The sequence below is a fragment of the Filicampus tigris genome, chromosome 2, assembly GCF_054856515.1.
Source record: "Filicampus tigris isolate MCC_2025a chromosome 2, RoL_Ftig_1.0, whole genome shotgun sequence".
In the NCBI taxonomy this organism is placed as follows: Eukaryota; Metazoa; Chordata; class Actinopteri; order Syngnathiformes; family Syngnathidae; genus Filicampus; species Filicampus tigris.
This window is the reverse complement of record NC_141218.1, coordinates 31,447,219-31,465,925: the sequence shown is the minus strand read 5'-3', so window position 1 is coordinate 31,465,925 and position 18,707 is coordinate 31,447,219. Positions and strand designations below refer to the sequence as shown.

General features: G+C 40.0%; 1 protein-coding gene across 1 annotated transcript; it reads left to right on the top strand.

Moving 5' to 3' along the window:
* Positions 1–5,351: 5,351 nt before the first annotated feature.
* Positions 5,352–12,797, top strand: cab39l1 (calcium binding protein 39, like 1). The gene is made up of 9 exons (XM_086023858.1): positions 5,352–5,753; positions 6,128–6,267; positions 6,350–6,514; positions 6,667–6,785; positions 9,026–9,194; positions 9,273–9,332; positions 9,407–9,472; positions 9,555–9,698; positions 9,955–12,797. The coding sequence occupies exons 2-9, from the start codon at positions 6,151–6,153 to the stop codon at positions 10,144–10,146; spliced, it is 1,032 nt and encodes a 343-aa protein (XP_085879984.1). The 5' UTR covers positions 5,352–5,753; positions 6,128–6,150; the 3' UTR covers positions 10,147–12,797.
* The last annotated feature ends 5,910 nt before the right edge of the window (positions 12,798–18,707 follow it).

The window sequence follows — 18,707 nt, the reverse complement described above, 5'->3', positions numbered from 1 at the left end:
AATTTGGCAGAACACCGGTTTACTGTACTTAGCATTCATAAGTCCACCTCCTTCCTGATGGGAGAGGGTCGCACAGATTGTGACCAGAGGGAGTAGAGTCAGTTGTATTCCGACCTGTTCATCCACTCCCGGGTCCTGGTGACGTACAGATCGTGAATGGGTGGATCTTACAGCCGATCAACTTCAGCTGCACACACAGTGTGGTGCAGTCTGTACCTGTCCCTGATAGTATCACCAGCGTTCCATTCAGTGATGTGGGAGGTGAATATCGACTTAATGATGGCCGTGTGGAACTGCACCAACATGGCTGGCAGTGTGAGTTTCCTCAGCTGCCACAGGAAGAACATCCTCTGCTACGGATTTTTGATGAAGGAACTAATGGTCTGCTCTCACTTGAGGTAGCGGGTGACGGTGGTGCCCTGGAAGCGGAATGAGTACATGATGGAGATGGATGAGTCTGTTAGGGTGAGGCGGCACCATACGGTTATGACCTTCTTGAAATTCACAGTCACCTCTATTGTTTTCTGGATGTTAAGCTCCAGGTTGTTGTTACACAAGCCGGTGCGTCTCCCTCTTGTAGGCAGACTCGTCACCAATGACGGTGCATGCTGTCCACAAACTTGATTAGTTTTACAGACTTCAATGCTGGCTTGGAGGTTCAGCAGTTGGTGTATAGAGAGAAGAAGAGGGAAAAGTAGGGGGACAAAGCTCTGAGGGGCTCTGGTGCTACTAGTCCTTGTGTACTAGACAGTCTTGCTCAGCCGTTGCTACCGGTCTATAACACATCGTCTCGGCATTAAGATTTGTCATGATAGTGTGGTGGTTGGACCAACTCATCCATGTGGTCGAGATCCAAGTCCAATTCCCCCCTAAGTCAGTTTCAGCCAAACTTATTTTTAATTTAATATTATTCAATTTTATTTAATAATTGATGTTTGAATATCATATTATAAAATTAATTCATAATTTCACATCATTTAAGTGCTTCAACTAGTGGCATTCGACATGACAATGACACATTGTTTCTCCTTGGAAATGATCATGTTCAGAGCACTCTCTGTGGCGCAGTTGGTAGCGGCGTTACCATTCTATGCAGAGAACCTGACTTTGATTCCTACCTCAGAAAGATTTCAGTCCACCTTCATTTTTTAAAATTAATTTTCAATGAAACATTCAACAAAACTGATCTGTAAATATGTCCCCATTTTTCGTCCGATTCAAATGGTTTCAACTTCAAGGTATTCAGGAAATTGTCTTCCGGGGTGCTATTTTCCTTATCCCCAAATTTCTCAGTCAAAACATTATTCAACATTTTAAAACCTTTAGGTCCCTATTCAAGCGGACTTGACATACTCATTTGGAAAGACATTCTTCAGTACATTGTTTCTGCTTTAAGACTAAGCTTAGGTTTTTATTTAATTTAAATTAATTTAACATTAATCACTCATCATTACACTTGCATTAACATTTTTGCATTCCACATTTTCAGCATTCACACATAATTTCTCCAGAAATTGCAAATATAGTTCAGCATTCACACATATTATTATTGTGTGATTACAGAAAGTATTTACACACATGTTATTCTGATTCTTTATTTTTGTGTGATTACTGAAAGCATTCACACACACATTATTCTGATTCTTTATTTTCATTAATCTCCCCACTTTTTTGACGTGCATATACTCCCTCATGATACATCTGATTTGCAGCGTTCTAATTTCAACGTATTCCAAAAATTCATGTCTTTACGGGGTACTATTTTTCTCATTCCACATACTTACAGTTTTCCAAATATTTAATATTTTACATTTAAAATTCCCCATTAATTTCGAATGGGACATTCAGCATCGTACCCCCTTCAATACAATTGAACATTACATCACATACTTTGTAACTGCTGAAGGGATTGACCTTCACCATTGTGATTAAATATAATACAGTGTCTGTTCAGTATAATTTCATATCAAACGATACCTTCTAGGGCGGCACAGTGATTGACGTCCATCTCACAGTGCAGAGGTCGTGGTTTCAAAGCCAACCACGTCCTTCCTGTGTGGAGTTTGCATGTTCTCCCCGTGCCTGCGTGAGTTTCCTCTGGGTGCTCCGGTTTCCTCCCAGTGCCCCACATTCCGAGATGACGAGAACAGGTGGACACAAAAACCTAACAAGGCAGACTTGAAAAGAGGGACACAGGGAGACCATGACAAAACATATGGGCATCCTTCAGTCTCGGAAAACTATGGATTTGCCTTCTCGATGTTTGTTCTTGTATGGAGTCCGGTGTAGTTGGCCAATACAATGCAGGAATGACAATCCCTGTTGCAGAGGACGCAGATGTAGTCTGACAAAACTAAATCTAATCAAAAACACAGATAGTGATAAAGTCATAGTATCTGTGTATGTAGTGTCTTCTGCCATTTTGAACAAAGTTCCAGGAAGTTGTTTACAAATGGGTCAGTTTTATTGAAAGAGGAAGTCAACCCAAACATATTTTTTTCAAGAATATGTTCTATGCAAGCCCTCTAATTGAAATAAAGCATTCTGATAAATATTGTGTTTGTGTAATAAGAGTTAATCCACCCGTTTTTAGCTATCTCTGGGGGCGGCCATTGTGTCACTTCTGTTGACTGAAAATGACATCACAACTACCCAGGGCTCAGGTACCGACCAATCACGGCTCAGCTTTACAAAACAGGCAAGCTGTGGTTGCTCGTTACCTGAGCCCTGGGTAGTTGTGATGTCATTTTCAGTTGACAGAAATAACAAAATGGCCGCCCCTTGAGATGGCTTAAACGGGTGGATTTTGCTGCTTAACTCATATTCCATAAACGCAATATTAATCATAAGGCATTACATTTCACTACAGCACTGTCACTTAGAGTATTTTTTTCCTCTGTACTATGTACAGGCCGAAATGAGTGTTCCTCATATTTTTTATGTAGATGTAGGTTGGTGTGTATACACATGTGTATATACACATGTTACTGCGTATATCTACATAGGTTTGATTCTAAATGTTTGCCGTCAATGTTATACATTAATGGCCACATTATGCCGCCGCCCCTGTGTGACCTATATCTTTGCTACTGTAACAATGAAAATTTCCCCACTGTGGGATCAATAAAGGCATTCTTATTCTTATTCTTATTCTTAAGGCCGTGGTTCAACTAGTGGGCATGCTGGGAACATATTCTTGAAAAAAATATGTTAGGGTTGATTTCCACTTTTTAAGTACCGGTACATTTAAATTACAAATACATTGGTGCCTTGAGATATAGCCTTGGTTTTGCCATGCTTTATGTGATCCAGGAAGGCTAAATGAGGAGGAGCCTTTGACAGCGTCAAAGGACCCAGCCTGCGAATTGTATTTCTAGAATTTGGAAACCACGTGCGGTCGGGTCGCACCGGAAGTGACAGTCCTGCCTGCCTTAATGCAGCAGCCAATCATACTGCAACGGAATGTCTCAAACTGCCAAGACATGCACACCAGAAGGAGCACCATTCAATATATGCAACATGACTAAATCTGGTTAATTCTGTTTAATTGTAATTATGTCTTTTCTGTATGAAATGCTTATGTTATTTCAAGTAAAATATTACAAGTCTTTTCATGGGGAAGGAAAATGCATGATTAGCCAGGAATGACCCAAATAATAATAAATATCTCATATACACCTATACAAAGAATACATAGTGTCACCATCCGTACCCCAGACAGAAACATATGTGTCATGTTTAACTGTCACTCACGAATCACACATTTTCCGGTATCGTACTGTATATGTATGTCATCTCCTGTGCAAAGTCACTTTACAGTTTAGTTGTTGTTTTCAATGCTGCATTCGAGGAAGCTTTGAAGTCAGATTTAGCCCACTCGGATTGTCCCAGTTCTGACCTCAGAGCATTCGAGTTGAATGTGAACAACAAAGATGGCTGATTCCAATAAATTTGTTGTCATTCTGGTTCAACACAACACATTTTGACCTACAGCAAGCCTATTAAACAATTTTCTTAATTTTTATAAATAAAGGAATTTATTATCTTCAAAGCATTTCATTCATTTCTTATAACTTCATGCAGGGAGATAACAGCATATCTTCACGCAGTCAGTACAAATCACGTGTTACGTGAAGTTATTTCAAAAACTGTAACTGAATTTATATTATGATAAATAAACAAAGCTAAAGATGTTTTGTCATTCACAATCTGTGTCTCCATGGGGTCGCCATTGTCAAGTGACGTCACACTGAAGCCGGTTGATGAACTCGGGGTCCTTTTTATTAAGACTTGGCCTCTCTGACCCCAATTCGAAGGGAGGTTCTAGTGCACTTTTCCTAGACGGAAGTCGGAAAAGTTCGACTTCCCACCGTCCTTGTATGCAGCATTATAACAATGTTTTCAGTGAAAAATAACAGAAGTTGTCAGTAACAGTGGCAACGTAAGATGGATGCCCTCCATCTGCGAAGGGCCTATCGATAGTCCATAAAAATCAATGCCACCAGCGCACACACAAATGCATGCATCCACAGAGATATGGAGCAGCTCACCAGAATCGCTCACAAAAACCTGTAATGATAACTTTTGTTCTGCACAGGGTGGCTTCTTTTTTAACTATAGGTTTGGGGGATTGTTTAATTGGTGACACTTACTTTATTATATTTTTGCCAGGTTTTTTTTCCAGAAAGAAAAAAAGAAGTGCTCTGAAGGGGGGAAATGACATTTTGTTTTTGCATTTGGATTCCTTGAACGCACATTGTACTTGCAAAAGAATTGCTTTCTTGTTTTATATTTCTTCTTGAACAACTTGATTTAAATAACATTTAAAAATCCAGGAAAGAAGTGCAATGATGGGAGAATTAGTATTTAATTTTTGTGTATCACCTTCGCACTGTAGGCCTTGTACCTGGAAAAAATAATTTGTTTTCTGGTGATCATTTTGTGCTTTGTGAAAGAAAGAAAAAATATAGACATGACAATTGGGCTAATAGGTATAGGCGCATATAAATAAATTCCTGGGATTGAATGGCTAGACTGTGAAAAGACATAAATATGTCTTTAATTATTGAAAAGTATCGGTATTGGCAAGAGTGGCCCAGTGTCAGATCATTCAAAATATCACATGCCTTTATATAACACTACAGCTGTTACTTACGCTTTAACCAGGCAAAGTGATTTAGTGATTTGATTGAGATATACTTGATCACAGTTCTAACACATTCTTGTTACATTGTCGTGATGAATTGATCCGCCCAAACAAACCGTGAAAACAAACATTCATAAAGAGGGGGCGGTTCCCGAAGTGTGCCGTATTCCTAACTCGATTGGCTAAAATCGCTGTCAGTCATTGTACGGGGCAAAACATGCCCACCCAGTGTCCCCGGAAGAGAAGAGGGGAGTGAGTGAGAGAGGACGACGAGGGTTTCAGCTGCTCACTTCACATTCAGGGAAATGAAGTTGCCAGTCAGGCCAGCCATCTGCTTGAAACTAGGCATCTAGTAGTTAGGTGACAGCCGGTTAAGAGTAGCGACGTTTACATCCAATAGCCCCGCTACGATGCTCGTTCGACAGAGAAGATTGTAGGCACATTTTGTTACGAGTCGGGCATAGAAAGCTACTGACCAGAGATAAGGTTACATTTTTAACGCACCCTAACAGTGGAAAAAAAGGAAAGTAGGAACAACTTGCTAGCCTAGCTAAGCTTCAGCCACCGATCCTCCTCCAACTTTAAAACTTCTCCTCGCATTTGGTCGGTGAGTTTTGACACTTGAGAAGCTTTTAATCAGTGTTTGGTGTCTTGTTCGTCGTGTTCACTGTCCGCGCAGTATTGGAGATTGCTCGTTTCTTGCCACTAGGTCACAAGCTAGCTAAACTTTGGCGATGAACATTGCTGTAGCTCTGACATTTGAAACGACACACACGACAACTCTTTAACTTTAATGAAAAGTTACTCGAGGAAGTTTAGGCCGTCGCTTGCTAGGTGTGTTGATCTGGTCTTCAAGAGTTTGTTACCCAGTGTCGACTTGCCACTAGAATAAGCTAACTGTCGCTGTGGCCTTGTTTCCTCAGGTGTGCGTTTTGTAACCATTTCCTGATGCACATCACAGTTGTATTTCTTTTCTGACAGGGCTTGGACCATCTCATTCAGTCATGCCTTTTCCCTTCGGAAAGTCTCAGAAGAGCCCAGCAGAAATAGTGAGGAGTTTGAAAGAAAACGTGGCATACATGGAAAAGCTGGACGCAGGGGAAAGTAAAAAGTGTGAAAAGGTGACCGACTGTTGGAAAGAAGAAAAAAACTTGTTATAACCTGGAAATGAATGTCTCTTAATCTCAACTGTGCACTTCTCAGGTGGCAGAGGAAGCTTCAAAAAATCTAGCCTCCCTGAAGGAGGTACTTTGCGGTACGGGTGACAAGGAGCCTCAGACCGAGGCAGTGGCTCAGCTTGCACAGGAGCTTTACAACACCAACCTTCTGATTTCACTCATTGCAAATTTGCAAAGGATTGACTTTGAGGTAGGAAACATGCACCCAATTTCTTTGCTGTATCCACAAAAAGTATTATTCTCTGAACAATAAGTCCTCGTCAGTGCTCAAAGCAAATTGCTTTTACATATCACGAGTCGCGATCGAGCCATTTAACCGCCAAGTATTTATTTTTTACACAGGGGAAGAAGGATGTGGTTCATTTGTTCAGTAATATTGTGAGACGGCAGATTGGCACACGCACTCCGACGGTAGAATACATCTCAACACACCAACAGATCCTCTTCATGCTGTTAAAAGGGTAAGTCCCCCTTCACATCAGAAACAAGAGTAATAGAGTATTTTAGACAGTCATATTTTAGTAATAGAGTATTTTAGACAGTCATAATTTTTCTGACACAATGACTTTCCCTTGACATGCCTTACAAATTGTAAAGATACCCAGAATTTGTTCCAACAACTCCCAGGGAGCGAGCTTGAACTTGTTGCATTTACCCATGCGTTAGACATGTAAATGAAAAGAACGATTATCAAAAGCTAGTTATATCCCTGTCTAGAATGGGACCATGCTGTTTGTAAGACAGCAGATGTACATGTTTAATGTAAATGTTTATGCTGAGTTAGTCAGACGAGGCTGCTGTCTGACAGACAGGCTCATTTGTATGACCCAAATCAAATAATACAGTATAATAAAACAGTCTTGGAATAACGCCTCCCTCCCGGAAAGTGTTTATTTGCTTCCATGGTCACGTTGCATGCTTCAATTTTCAGTTAGAATTTATTTTTAACAAAGCATTCCATAGTGCTGGTTGCTCTCTGATTTGTTTGTATTTAGAAACCCCTTTCCTCTTGCAGTAAAAAACAAATATCAAACATAGACCCAAATAGAAACAATCTATTCTTGAGTCGAAGTACTGTCAACATAAAACCTTTTATTAACTACAGAAACATTTGAGTGACATTAAAACACCCTCAACTAGTTTTGGGTGTTTCATTGATTTTCTTGATTAACTCGAGTTTATTGCTCAGGAAAATTATTTTTAAGATCTTTTTTTTTTTCTTTCCAAGCGGCTTCCGTAATTCAAAGATTGCTGTTGTGCACTTTTTGCATGCCTGTGAACAGAGACGAGCTAGTTTACACTGTCAGTATTGCCAGGATAGCGACTTTTCTGACTCGTCCGCAGCTATTTTTCAAACAAGCGGCTATTGACTTTAATCCCCATTTAGAAAAAGAAAATATGAGCAGCAGCATTTTCATAATATCCATATGACAAGAATGGAGTCTGGTGGAAGGCAATCAGAGTGAATCGTGTTAAACATTGGGAGGACATGGTACCCATTGACATGTTGCAAAAGCAGCGATTTTCAACATGTTGGGAACTTTTGCCCTGTTGTGTATGCTTCCAAGAAGCAAATATTTTGCCGAAGTCATCTCGCCTTACCTGTACAACTCCACATCAGAAAAGCGCACACGAGAGCTGTAGTGGGTGTGCCGTTACTGTTCTGAACACACATTGACCCACTGAGCCAAGCTGTTTGACAGCTCGTTTAATTATGTTGTGTTGTATTGTATAATTTTTTTTTAATCAAGTGATGTTTTTACATACTGTACTTGTTTTTCCAATATGGTCATTCTTTTCAAGAGGAAGCACTTAATCTGTAAAGAAAACAAATATTTATTTCTATTTTTTTCTGTTGAAGTTGATGCATGGAAAGTTGTTGCTAGGAAACATATCTGGGGAAAAAAGGGTTAAAAGCTGTCATGTGTCTGGAGAAATGCACTCAATCCCACAAGACGAGAAAAACACAAAAGCACTACTTTTTCTCTGAAATGTTTTCTTCAATAAAGTCATTGTCATTTTCTTTTGTTGTTTACCTTTTACCAAAGGGGAAATCTGAAGAAAACACACTTGGCTTTGTCTTGCGCTTTTTGACTCAGACTGTCACGCATTTGCAAAATGAAATGGAATGCTGTGTATCCATCCATCCATCTTCTATACTCTTCATCCAGGATACATTTATCAAAACAAAAGGAGGACTACTGCATGTGCTTGGAAATGACTCTTCATGTTAAGACTTAACACAACTTTGGAAATGCGCTTTCCATTCTTGTTGATATTTCTGTTGCAACTAATTTTGCTGGAGACATATTGCTTTGTTTACATGTAGGGTATTTGAGTGTGCACTACAGCTATATTACAGCAAGCGCCATTTTATTTTATTTGGTCATCACTCTTCCTCATTGGTGCGCTTCTATGGTGGCATCCCAAATATACTAAAGAACGTGCAAAACACTAGATTCTCACTATGCTAAAGTCTTGCAAGAGTTGCTGAAGTTGGACAGGTATGCGGTTGGTTTTTGGAGGTTTTTATGAGAATTTAGAGCGTAACTGTACAACTCCAGGGACATCCATCCTTGGCGATTACACTGTAAATTCCACACTATTACTTTCATTTGAAGAATAAGTAAGGCTGCTGCATGTATGGAATTGTGCTGATGTAAATGAGCAAACCTGACGTTTATGATGTCCACCTGTACAGATATGAGAGTGCAGAAGTGGCTCTGAACTGTGGAATGATGCTGCGAGAGTGTCTTCGCCATGAGCCATTAGCTAGGGCGATACTCTTCTCTGAAGAGTTCTATTGTTTCTTTCGATACGTGGAGCTCTCTACCTTTGACATAGCATCGGATGCGTTTGCGTCATTCAAGGTATGCTAAGACAACTTTTTTTTCTTTATCTGTTCAGCATTGTATTGCACTTCTAACAACTTGATTTTCCTCTGGCAGGATCTCCTCACAAGGCATAAGATTATGTGTGCTGATTTCTTGGAGACCAATTACGACCGGGTAAATGCTCAAACGTCCTTAATCGAAACAATGTAGTGACTTGATCTAATATTCCTTTGAAAACTGTCTTTAAGGTATTTACAGAATATGAGAAGCTCCTGCACTCTGACAATTATGTCACCAAGCGACAGTCTTTAAAGGTACCGCCGACACAGCTTTCACATGAATCAAAGTCGTGACAATATTTGCCGTCGACAATTAAGATCGGAAATGCATTTTCAGCTCCTGGGGGAACTTTTGCTGGATAGACACAACTTCACAGTGATGACAAAGTACATCAGCCGAGCAGAGAACTTGAAGCTGATGATGAACATGCTAAGAGATAACAGTCGCAACATCCAGTTTGAAGCATTTCATGTTTTCAAGGTTTGTGTGGTCCGTTTTCGATTGTTCCAATGTCAGTGTAATGCGTTCTTTGAACTTTTATGAGCTATTCTGTGGGTGGTATTTTCCTGTGATGCAATGGTAAGTGATGTGTATTTGCTGAAAAAAGGCAAGCAATTTGTGATCAAATGAGATGACTGTATAGGAGTACAGGAGTAAACATTCTGAAATAGACACTGGCATGGATTTATCTATTGTCTGCTTAATAATATGAAACATTCCTCGTTGGATCTCGCAGGTATTTGTTGCAAACCCCAACAAGACTCAGCCAGTGCTGGACATCCTGCTGAAGAACCAGACCAAGCTGGTGGAGTTCCTGAGCCACTTCCAGACAGATCGGTCAGAGGATGAGCAGTTTTGCGATGAGAAAAACTATCTGGTCAAGCAGATCCGGGACCTTAAGAAGCCCACAGCCCCTGACGAAGCTTGAGGCCGCAGAATGGAGTGCTCCGAAAGTGCTAGATGCAGTAGTGGCGGCCAGTGTCGAAAGGCACTCTTCTGTAAGGTTTAGCGTTCATTACAAAATATAGGAGCAACGTAAAGATGACTTCCGTCTGCTTTTTAGTTTGGATGGGATTTCCGTACAGCAACCTGAGTGGGCCAAGAACTCTTATATAAACCGTAGCGCTCTTTAATGTGTTGAAATGTCCATTCTTGTATTGTCGGACCTTAAACTGTTACTCTTCCACATTTGTGCCAGCACAGACCTTATGTACAAAGACAACATTGGCAGCATGAGCTCCGGCAGTAAGATAATGACAAGAGCTCATCTGTGTTGACTGAAAAACTGAGGGGGACGCTCATTTTCCGATATGATCTCATCCACAACCCCTCTCGTGACAGATCTGATTCATTGCCTTATTGTTCCTTTTCTCTTTCATTCGAGTATTTAACAATGTCAAAACACAGCTTTGATGTGGATTATATTAATAACAAAGTCAGCACATTTGTCATTACGGGTGCCTAATATGTCGTTGTTAGGCCGTTGTGTGCGTTCTGCGCTCACAGAGGTCAGCGACGACATTACCAATGCGTTTGAAAGCACAGCAAGAGAAAATCAAAACAGTAGAGGAAGGAATTGATTGTGAGGTGGTTTTAGCCAGCGCTCAGCGGGGCTGGCATGTCTGAAATAGAAACGAGGCATCAGATAATGCTGCGGGGTAGCAGCCATGCCCGCACCATCAACACCATGTGCCAATTGATCTCACTGGGAGGAACCTGTTCCAACCTCCCATTGTCATGTACACAGTCGTGTTAGGGCCACACCAAAACTATTGCTGTTAGAATCAAGCCATAGAATTCTAAGAATAGAGTTTTCAAGTCATAGCACAATTTGAATGAAGTCATAATTCAACAAATAGAGTGTCACGGTACACTCCAGTACAAGTTTTAATAAGAGACAATGTTGTACCACATCAATGCTATTGCCATTCTGTGCATTTTAATGTAACTTTTTTGTTGGGTTTGTTCAGTCAACAGGAAATGTTCTCACAAATACTTACCGTAATACGACTTTGAAATGATATGGCAGGCCTCCATCTTCTGGTCTCAGACTGATGCGTTTTGGTTGGAGGGAATTTTGACAGGAACTCATTGAAATTACATCTTGAGTCTTGAAATGTTTTCAACATTCCAACTTAAATCTTGTTACATTTTCTCTTGTAGATTACCAATATATCGCCTACGCGTGGCCCGAATACGCTAGTCCTTATGTCCTCTTATAAACGATGAACAAAATGACCTCTCAGGCATGACTGATTGCAGGCAAATGGGGAAAGTTAAGATGGTATTAATCCGATGCTGTTGCAAGGGTGTACCACAAGTATTTATACAGACACACATAGCCATACCAAAATCTGTTTTCTAATAACGTTAAGATTTAATTTTCCAAATGGCTTGTCTTGCTTTATACGTTTTGCTTGATTAAAAAAAAACAGACTACCGTAAATTTAATATAAAGTTATGTTTTGTTTGAAATATTTAACTTGGATTATTTGGCTAATTCTACAACACAATGTTCACAGGGTCAAATGTCTTTTTGATAGTTTTTTTTTTTTAAACATGATTTGCAGTAATGCATTTGTTCCACTGTGAGGCACTTTTGAAGCATCGCTTAATCAAGAGGGACTATGTTACCATAATGAGTGGGGAATATTTTGATTTCCTTGCAGTCATCATTTAATTTGGTGTATCTGCCTGACTTCTGCCATTGGGATGACAATGTTAAATTTCAGGATAAGCTTTCTGTGCGCACAGTCCTAACTATAGAATATACCTCAAAGATTTAGAATTCCTTTTTTCCTTGACATTTCAATTTCAGTGGTTTTTATGATTGCATTATCTTTACACGGTCAAACTTGAAGAGGGGTTTTCTTTGCGGAAAACATTAAAAAACTATTTCAATGGGTGGTGCCACATGGATGTTACTTCATAATGAATTACAGTGTGGGACCTTATAGTGATTGATGCCTTACTTAAAGATGTTAAATGGAGTGTAGTGGTCATGTTCATTTCAATAATTCTACATTTTTAAACCAAAGCCTTTGTAATAGGGGGGCATGTACTGTTCTGTTATACTAATTTGTTTAGTGTACATGAATTGTAATCAATAACTATAAGCCCAAACACACCCAAATGGGATATATTCTGCTTCAATGTCCATTTTAAATAATACAATATACACAAGAGTTTCTAAGTCTGTTTGTGTAGTACAGGTATCTCCCTGTGTTATACGGCCACTTACCTAGAGGGAACTCCTCATAGTATTTGGCACCTTGTTTATATTGTGCTAAAAAGCATTTCATGTTTGTTGAATCCTACCTCCAATTACGACTAGAGACAGTAAATCACTGGCAAAGATAATGACGAAGTCCTTGATTGTTAGACTATAGAGCAAGACGATAATATACTGTATAGTCTTCTAATTAGGGGTTTGACTGTATATTTCCTTATTTAGGTAGTGTTTGATGCCCTCTCCCCTATTTAATCATGAGCAGACTTACCTTGGGTGGAGTTCTCTGTACATACATTTATAAAGAAAATTGTGAAAGCATTCATTAAATAAACTTTGTGGCAATTTAACTGCATGTGATCTCCAGTTTGTTTCAAATTCATAAAATTGCAGAAGGCTTGGGTCACACGTTCTCAAATAAGAAACGGTGTTGCTCTGGGTTAATTTTTAACATGATACATGCCTAACTGACTTGAATGTTGTTCAGTACCAGGTGGTGCAAACCTACAGAACCGTCAACATTTGGACTCCAGATTCGATGCAATATATAGGAATTATGCTTTCAAATTGCAGGGTAGTCTTTTATGCGTTGCAGAACTGTATAGTCTTGGTGAAAACCAATTGTATTCAAATTTTGTTGGATTTCTGCCCTGAACTGTGCAAACGTTGAACCCGTGCATGCAACATAATACTGTGCTTAGACACATCATCTTGCATGCCCAATACACTCCATCATGTTGCTGCCGTCGAGCCGAAGCCGCTTGTCATAATTTGGTAAACATTTTCCTCCTGCCACAGACACCTATTCATTCAAGTACTATTTCGATTCTTGAGCCAACCTAACGTTTAAGGTTTTGGAGTATGTGAGGAAGAAAGCATGGGAAGAACATGCAAACTCCACACACAGGCCCGAACGTCAGAACTGTGAGGCAAACTGCTAACTACTACTTCACTGTCTGCCAGTTTGTATTCTTTTGAAAACACAGATTAATACCCAAGGCTTACTCATGAGCAATCAATCAATCACATTTTATTTATATAGCACTTTTCATACATAAAAATGCAACTCAAAGTGCTGTAAAACATCCAAAGCAAAACATAAAAAGAAGATCCGTTCACACCCTCCCTCCCAACAAACCCAAGACAGATATCCACCAGTACATCAGCACTCACTAACACACACCCGCACAAAGTGCACAACCTGATAAAATATGTTAGAAAGACATGGAAACTATCCAGCTGTATATCCTCTATTTCTCAGTGTATTTCTCAGACAATGTAGCTAGCTCAAGTGCTAATTGTGTATCAAGATTTACAGTCTAATAAATTTAGTTCTATACAATCATTGAGCGTTTGCATCAATTAACTATGTTTACCCAGCATTAAGTTGGACACAACCTTCTCCTCCTGGGTGAGTGGCCGCCCGTTCTAAACATTGGGACACGTTCCATTTTGCTCAGAGGGAACCAACACAAAGACTGCTGTCTCTTATCTCTGAGCACATTTGTTTTATGAATACTTACTATAAGTGAAATATCTACCGAGAATACTTATAGGCTAAGCTTTATTTGAGTGATTCCATGAGCAAAATAGTCCATGATTATTGAACCCCACTCGTTCGTGCGACAGCTCGGTCTATCTGCAGGTTAATTCAACACGTGGATTCGACTGGAATCATTGTTACTAATGCTACAGTCATTGAATAATGCAAATACGGGCGTCTGGCGTTCCCGCGAGCTACGTCGTTTCCACATTGCACAAGTGCTCAAGCAGGGAACATGCAGGATGGGAATGTAGGTCAAAGTTCGACCCGGGAAGAAGGCAAGTTAGGCAACGCTGGTTCCCACAATAATGGGAGGAGGGAAGGGAGGGAGGTTGTGCCGAGCCCCTAACGGCTTGTGGAGGGACAACTTGGAAATAGTAGTGATGAACTCTTTCTGGGGGTGGGGGGGTGATATTTGTACTCAAATGAGGCGGGCTCCTGCAGACGGAGCAGAAGGGTATGTGGGGGCAGGGTTTACAAGGGTTAGAGGTCACAAGTCTCTCCTGGGCTGGCTACTGCTTTAACCGGCACACAGATCAATGCAGCCACATTGGCGGAATAAAACTAATTCGCTCTGGCGCTCCATATTGCCACAGATTTTTTTCCCCCGTTGATTTTGCTTGGTTTTAAGTGGTCTTTTGGTGGGGATTTACACCCTCGAAGATTTCGTCGCCGACGCGTCCACCCCACCCCCACAAACAGGAAAAACTACTATAAGATGCTCTCACGATTTCATGCATGACAAAACGTTTTGTTTGTGCCAAAAAGGGCCGTGCAGGACGCAACATCTGCGGCCAAGGCTGAGTGGAGTGCAGCTAGCAGCTCGACGGACCAGGCTTGCCTTCCTTCTTTTCCACCCTCGGTGCAACCAACCCAAGGTAGGCTGCTCTTTCATTCTCACGCGTGTCCCATTCATTGAAGCCACTCATTCTGTGGATAGCGTACTACCTCTTGGCCGTTAAAGTTATACGATTGCATTCGTGTACCGAAAACAAATAATGTACTTATATTACGACTTTCTTTATGTGAAGCATATGTTGAAATCTTGGTGGTTCAGAATGCCAGTTGTGGAACAAAAGCAATTACAGTACGTTATCTTGTTTGAGATGACGTGTGTGTTGGTTCTATTACTGTCTGAGTATCGAATGAACTCGGATGTCACTGGGACTTATTTTTTAATTGAGCGTCGACGTGCTGATCACGAGGTGCAGTTGGCGCCACTTTGTAAAAAGCAGAACACATGATCTCAGAGTCCGAACTTATTTACCCGTCTCTCAACTAACTTGTAGCTGCCGTTTTGGACAAGGTATTTTACAATTATTGATATGTTAAAAATAAAACGAAAACAGTCACATTCAACAGTGACGCCACATTCCAAAATAGAATAAAAAAAATATTGTTTTCCCCTCAAAGGTCTACACAGAATGGCAACGTAAAAAAAGAGTTAGTTGAATTTTTGCAATCGTATTAACAATCAAAAAGTCAGCATTCACATGTACATTCAAAACCTATGCCACAAAGCTGCAAATGGAGCTCAGGCTGACCATGTTCATGATCATGATCATTCTTGAGATGTTCCTACAGTTGGCGTCCACCTATGGTAAATTCAGTTACCCAAAGGTGACAGTGCATGTCAGAGCAGAAACCAAACATTTAGTGAAAGGAACTGTCCGTAGACCTCTGACACAGGGTTGTATTTCGAGGCACAAATCTGCAGAAGGGTACAGAAAAATGTGTGCTGCTCTGAATGTTCCATTGAACACAGTGGCCTCCACCATCCATAAATGGAAGAGCCGAACCAGCAGGATTCTTCTTGGATTTGTCTGCCCATCTAAACTGAGCAATGGGGGCAGAACGGCATCAGTCAGGGAGATGACCAAGAACCCAGTGGTCACTCTGTCAGAACTCCAGTTGTCCTCTGTGAAGAGGGGAGAACCTTCCAGAAAGACAACCATTTCTGCAGCACTCACCAACCAGGCCTTTGTCAGAGGCGCATGGCAGCCCATCTGGAGTTTGCCAAAAGACACCTGAAAGACTTTCAGACCCAGAGAAAGACAATTTTGGGATGAGGCTGTCATATAACAAAATGTGGAAAAAGTGAAACACTGTGAGTACTTTCCGGATGCAATGTACTTCTGTTTTAGACAACTGAACACTAACATCCTGCGTTCAAAGTATTCATTCAGTAAATGAAATCAAGTGCACTTATAGAGCTTTAGAGCTCCACTGATTTGTGGGATCGGGAATTAGGCATTCAACAAAAACAAAAATGTCTTCGTTCATTATTTTGAGTAATTAAGTACCTTTATGGTAATTTTTAAAAATTTGTATGCACGCTGCAGCAGGCAGTTTAATTTATACAACTGCCCCCAATTGTAGTTGTGAAGATATTACTATGAGACTCAACCTATAGAATACATGCATATAAAAAGCAAACATTGTTTTCTGTACTATTTGGTGTGAATATATCCACCTGATGAACGGATTGTGGGCATTTTCCTACAGGTAAATTGAATTTTTGTTTGCATCTCTCTCAAAGTAAAGCATTTTAAATGCAATGTTGAATTGAAGAGCAAGAGGTAGAGAGCACAGCAGCAAAATTCACACAAACACTCTAATAACATAGTACAAAAACACAGAGCAACGTTTAGGAGTACTTCAAATAAATGTACATCTAATCTAAACAAGAAAGAAAAACTGATTTATGGCAAGTAATAAATATATAGTAGTTTAATACGCTCCAGTAATATTTGTATTGTATGATTAGCACAGAGTGGGAAGTGTAATCTTATCGTGAGTGACACAGCATTGATCAATTATAATGAATGCATCCGATATGTGCAGTGTATGAAAAATGTTGTATTTCAATCTGACATAAAATAAATATAACCGTCATACGATATTGCTCAGATGATATTAGTATGTGAGCTTTTATCCAGAGCAGACATCAAGGATGGCAAGGCACACAGTTCAGCAGAGGTTAAATTGTTTATTCTTCACAAGACAACACTACCTAAATGGACACACAAACCAACAGCATTATAAATCAGTCAAATAAATTAATACAAGTATTGTGAAGAAAAAATCAATCATCTCAAATGATTATACAAATCTCTATAATAAAACTGTAAGTAAAACAAAACTTCATTTCCTAGAAGATATTAGTTCCTGAGCATCTCACGCCTCAGTGAACAACAATCTGCTCATGCATTGTATCAAATGGCCCCTCCCGCCAGAACGACCAGGACAAAGGTTGTGACCCCAGTCCACAGACAAGGCTGTAAGGTGAATAGTTGGGACATTTCACAGTGATCACGGATGCACGTGGTCGCAACAAATGAATATTGTTTGAACATCGACCAAAATGGTGATGGTGCTGAGATACGCGTCTAATCATCTGGCTTGATGTCTTTTGTTCAACTGTGATCCATAGATGAATTTCTAGTGTCTTCTTTACGCGATGCAATCCTCTGTTTTTATTCCCATTTCAGATTGACTGGACATTCTCTTGCCTGCAATAGAGCACACCAATCTCTTCTCGGATACGACGACCTGCTTGACCCCAAGGCCCTCCAGCTAAGGTGCATCTAGTGTAGTATAGTGAAATACTTATCTACTGCCCTAGTTGCTCCTTCTGGCTGGAGAGCTTTTTCATGCACACTTTCGGAAGCCTTCTCTGCAAGCAACATGTAGGAGGAAGTGACTATTTAAACCATTAACATCTGTCAGACTACAAAATCATAAATAGCGTGCTATTTAATGCTTGAAAGAAAGTGTTCATGTGGTTCTTTTTGGCAAACAAATACTTACTTAGCAATACATACTTAAAGATCTTAATGCGAACAATCAATGGTCCTGATATAATTAGACTATATTACATATACAGATACAGTGGCGCCTCCACAAGCCATTCCAGGACACTGGTTGCCATTTTCCACACAGGATGTGAAAATGTAACTCCGTTGATCTATCATCATAAAACCTTTAATTGAGCAATTTCGTTTTAATAGTTAATATTGATAACAATCATAGTAGTGATAATTTAATCACAAAGATGTTAAAAAAAAAACATGGGTCTCATCGTAGCTAGGATTCGATTCACTTTTTTGTTACACAACTGTAAAATGTTAACCATTGAGAAAGTATGAATAGAATGTGTATGTATAAATACAAACCAGTATTGAATTCACAAATAGGCGAAAATTGGGATGCTGACTCTGTTTTACAAAGAAAAAGCAAATCACGCACAGTTGAATCCTTTTGATGCCTACTAACTAAGGTTTAGTGACGCATGTTGTCACATGACATGCGTGACATCAATTTGAACTTCGAAATGTGCGCTCCGACCCTATCCAATGATTTTGGTCAGCTATTTTATGACCTCGAGGGGTTTTTGAGTTGAATTTAGAGATTCCACTGTGGATGAGAGACAAATTAAATCTGTTCATTTGTAATATTGCTGTGAATATCTTCTGGCATTGACTTGGCTGTTCCAAAGTGCTCACAGTGCAGGTAGTGTACACTTAAGCTACTGCAGTTTGTGCACTTCAGGGGTTGTCAGTCACTTGGCCTTCCACCATGCATCGTCATACAGTAATTGTTTGGACGTATGGGCTGACAGCGAGTTTTGTTGGTTTGCTTCCAGCTTCTGTCACTTTGTGCTGTGCAAATCCATGCAAAGCTCTTTGTTTGTCACACAAAGCTCACTGAAGAGGTC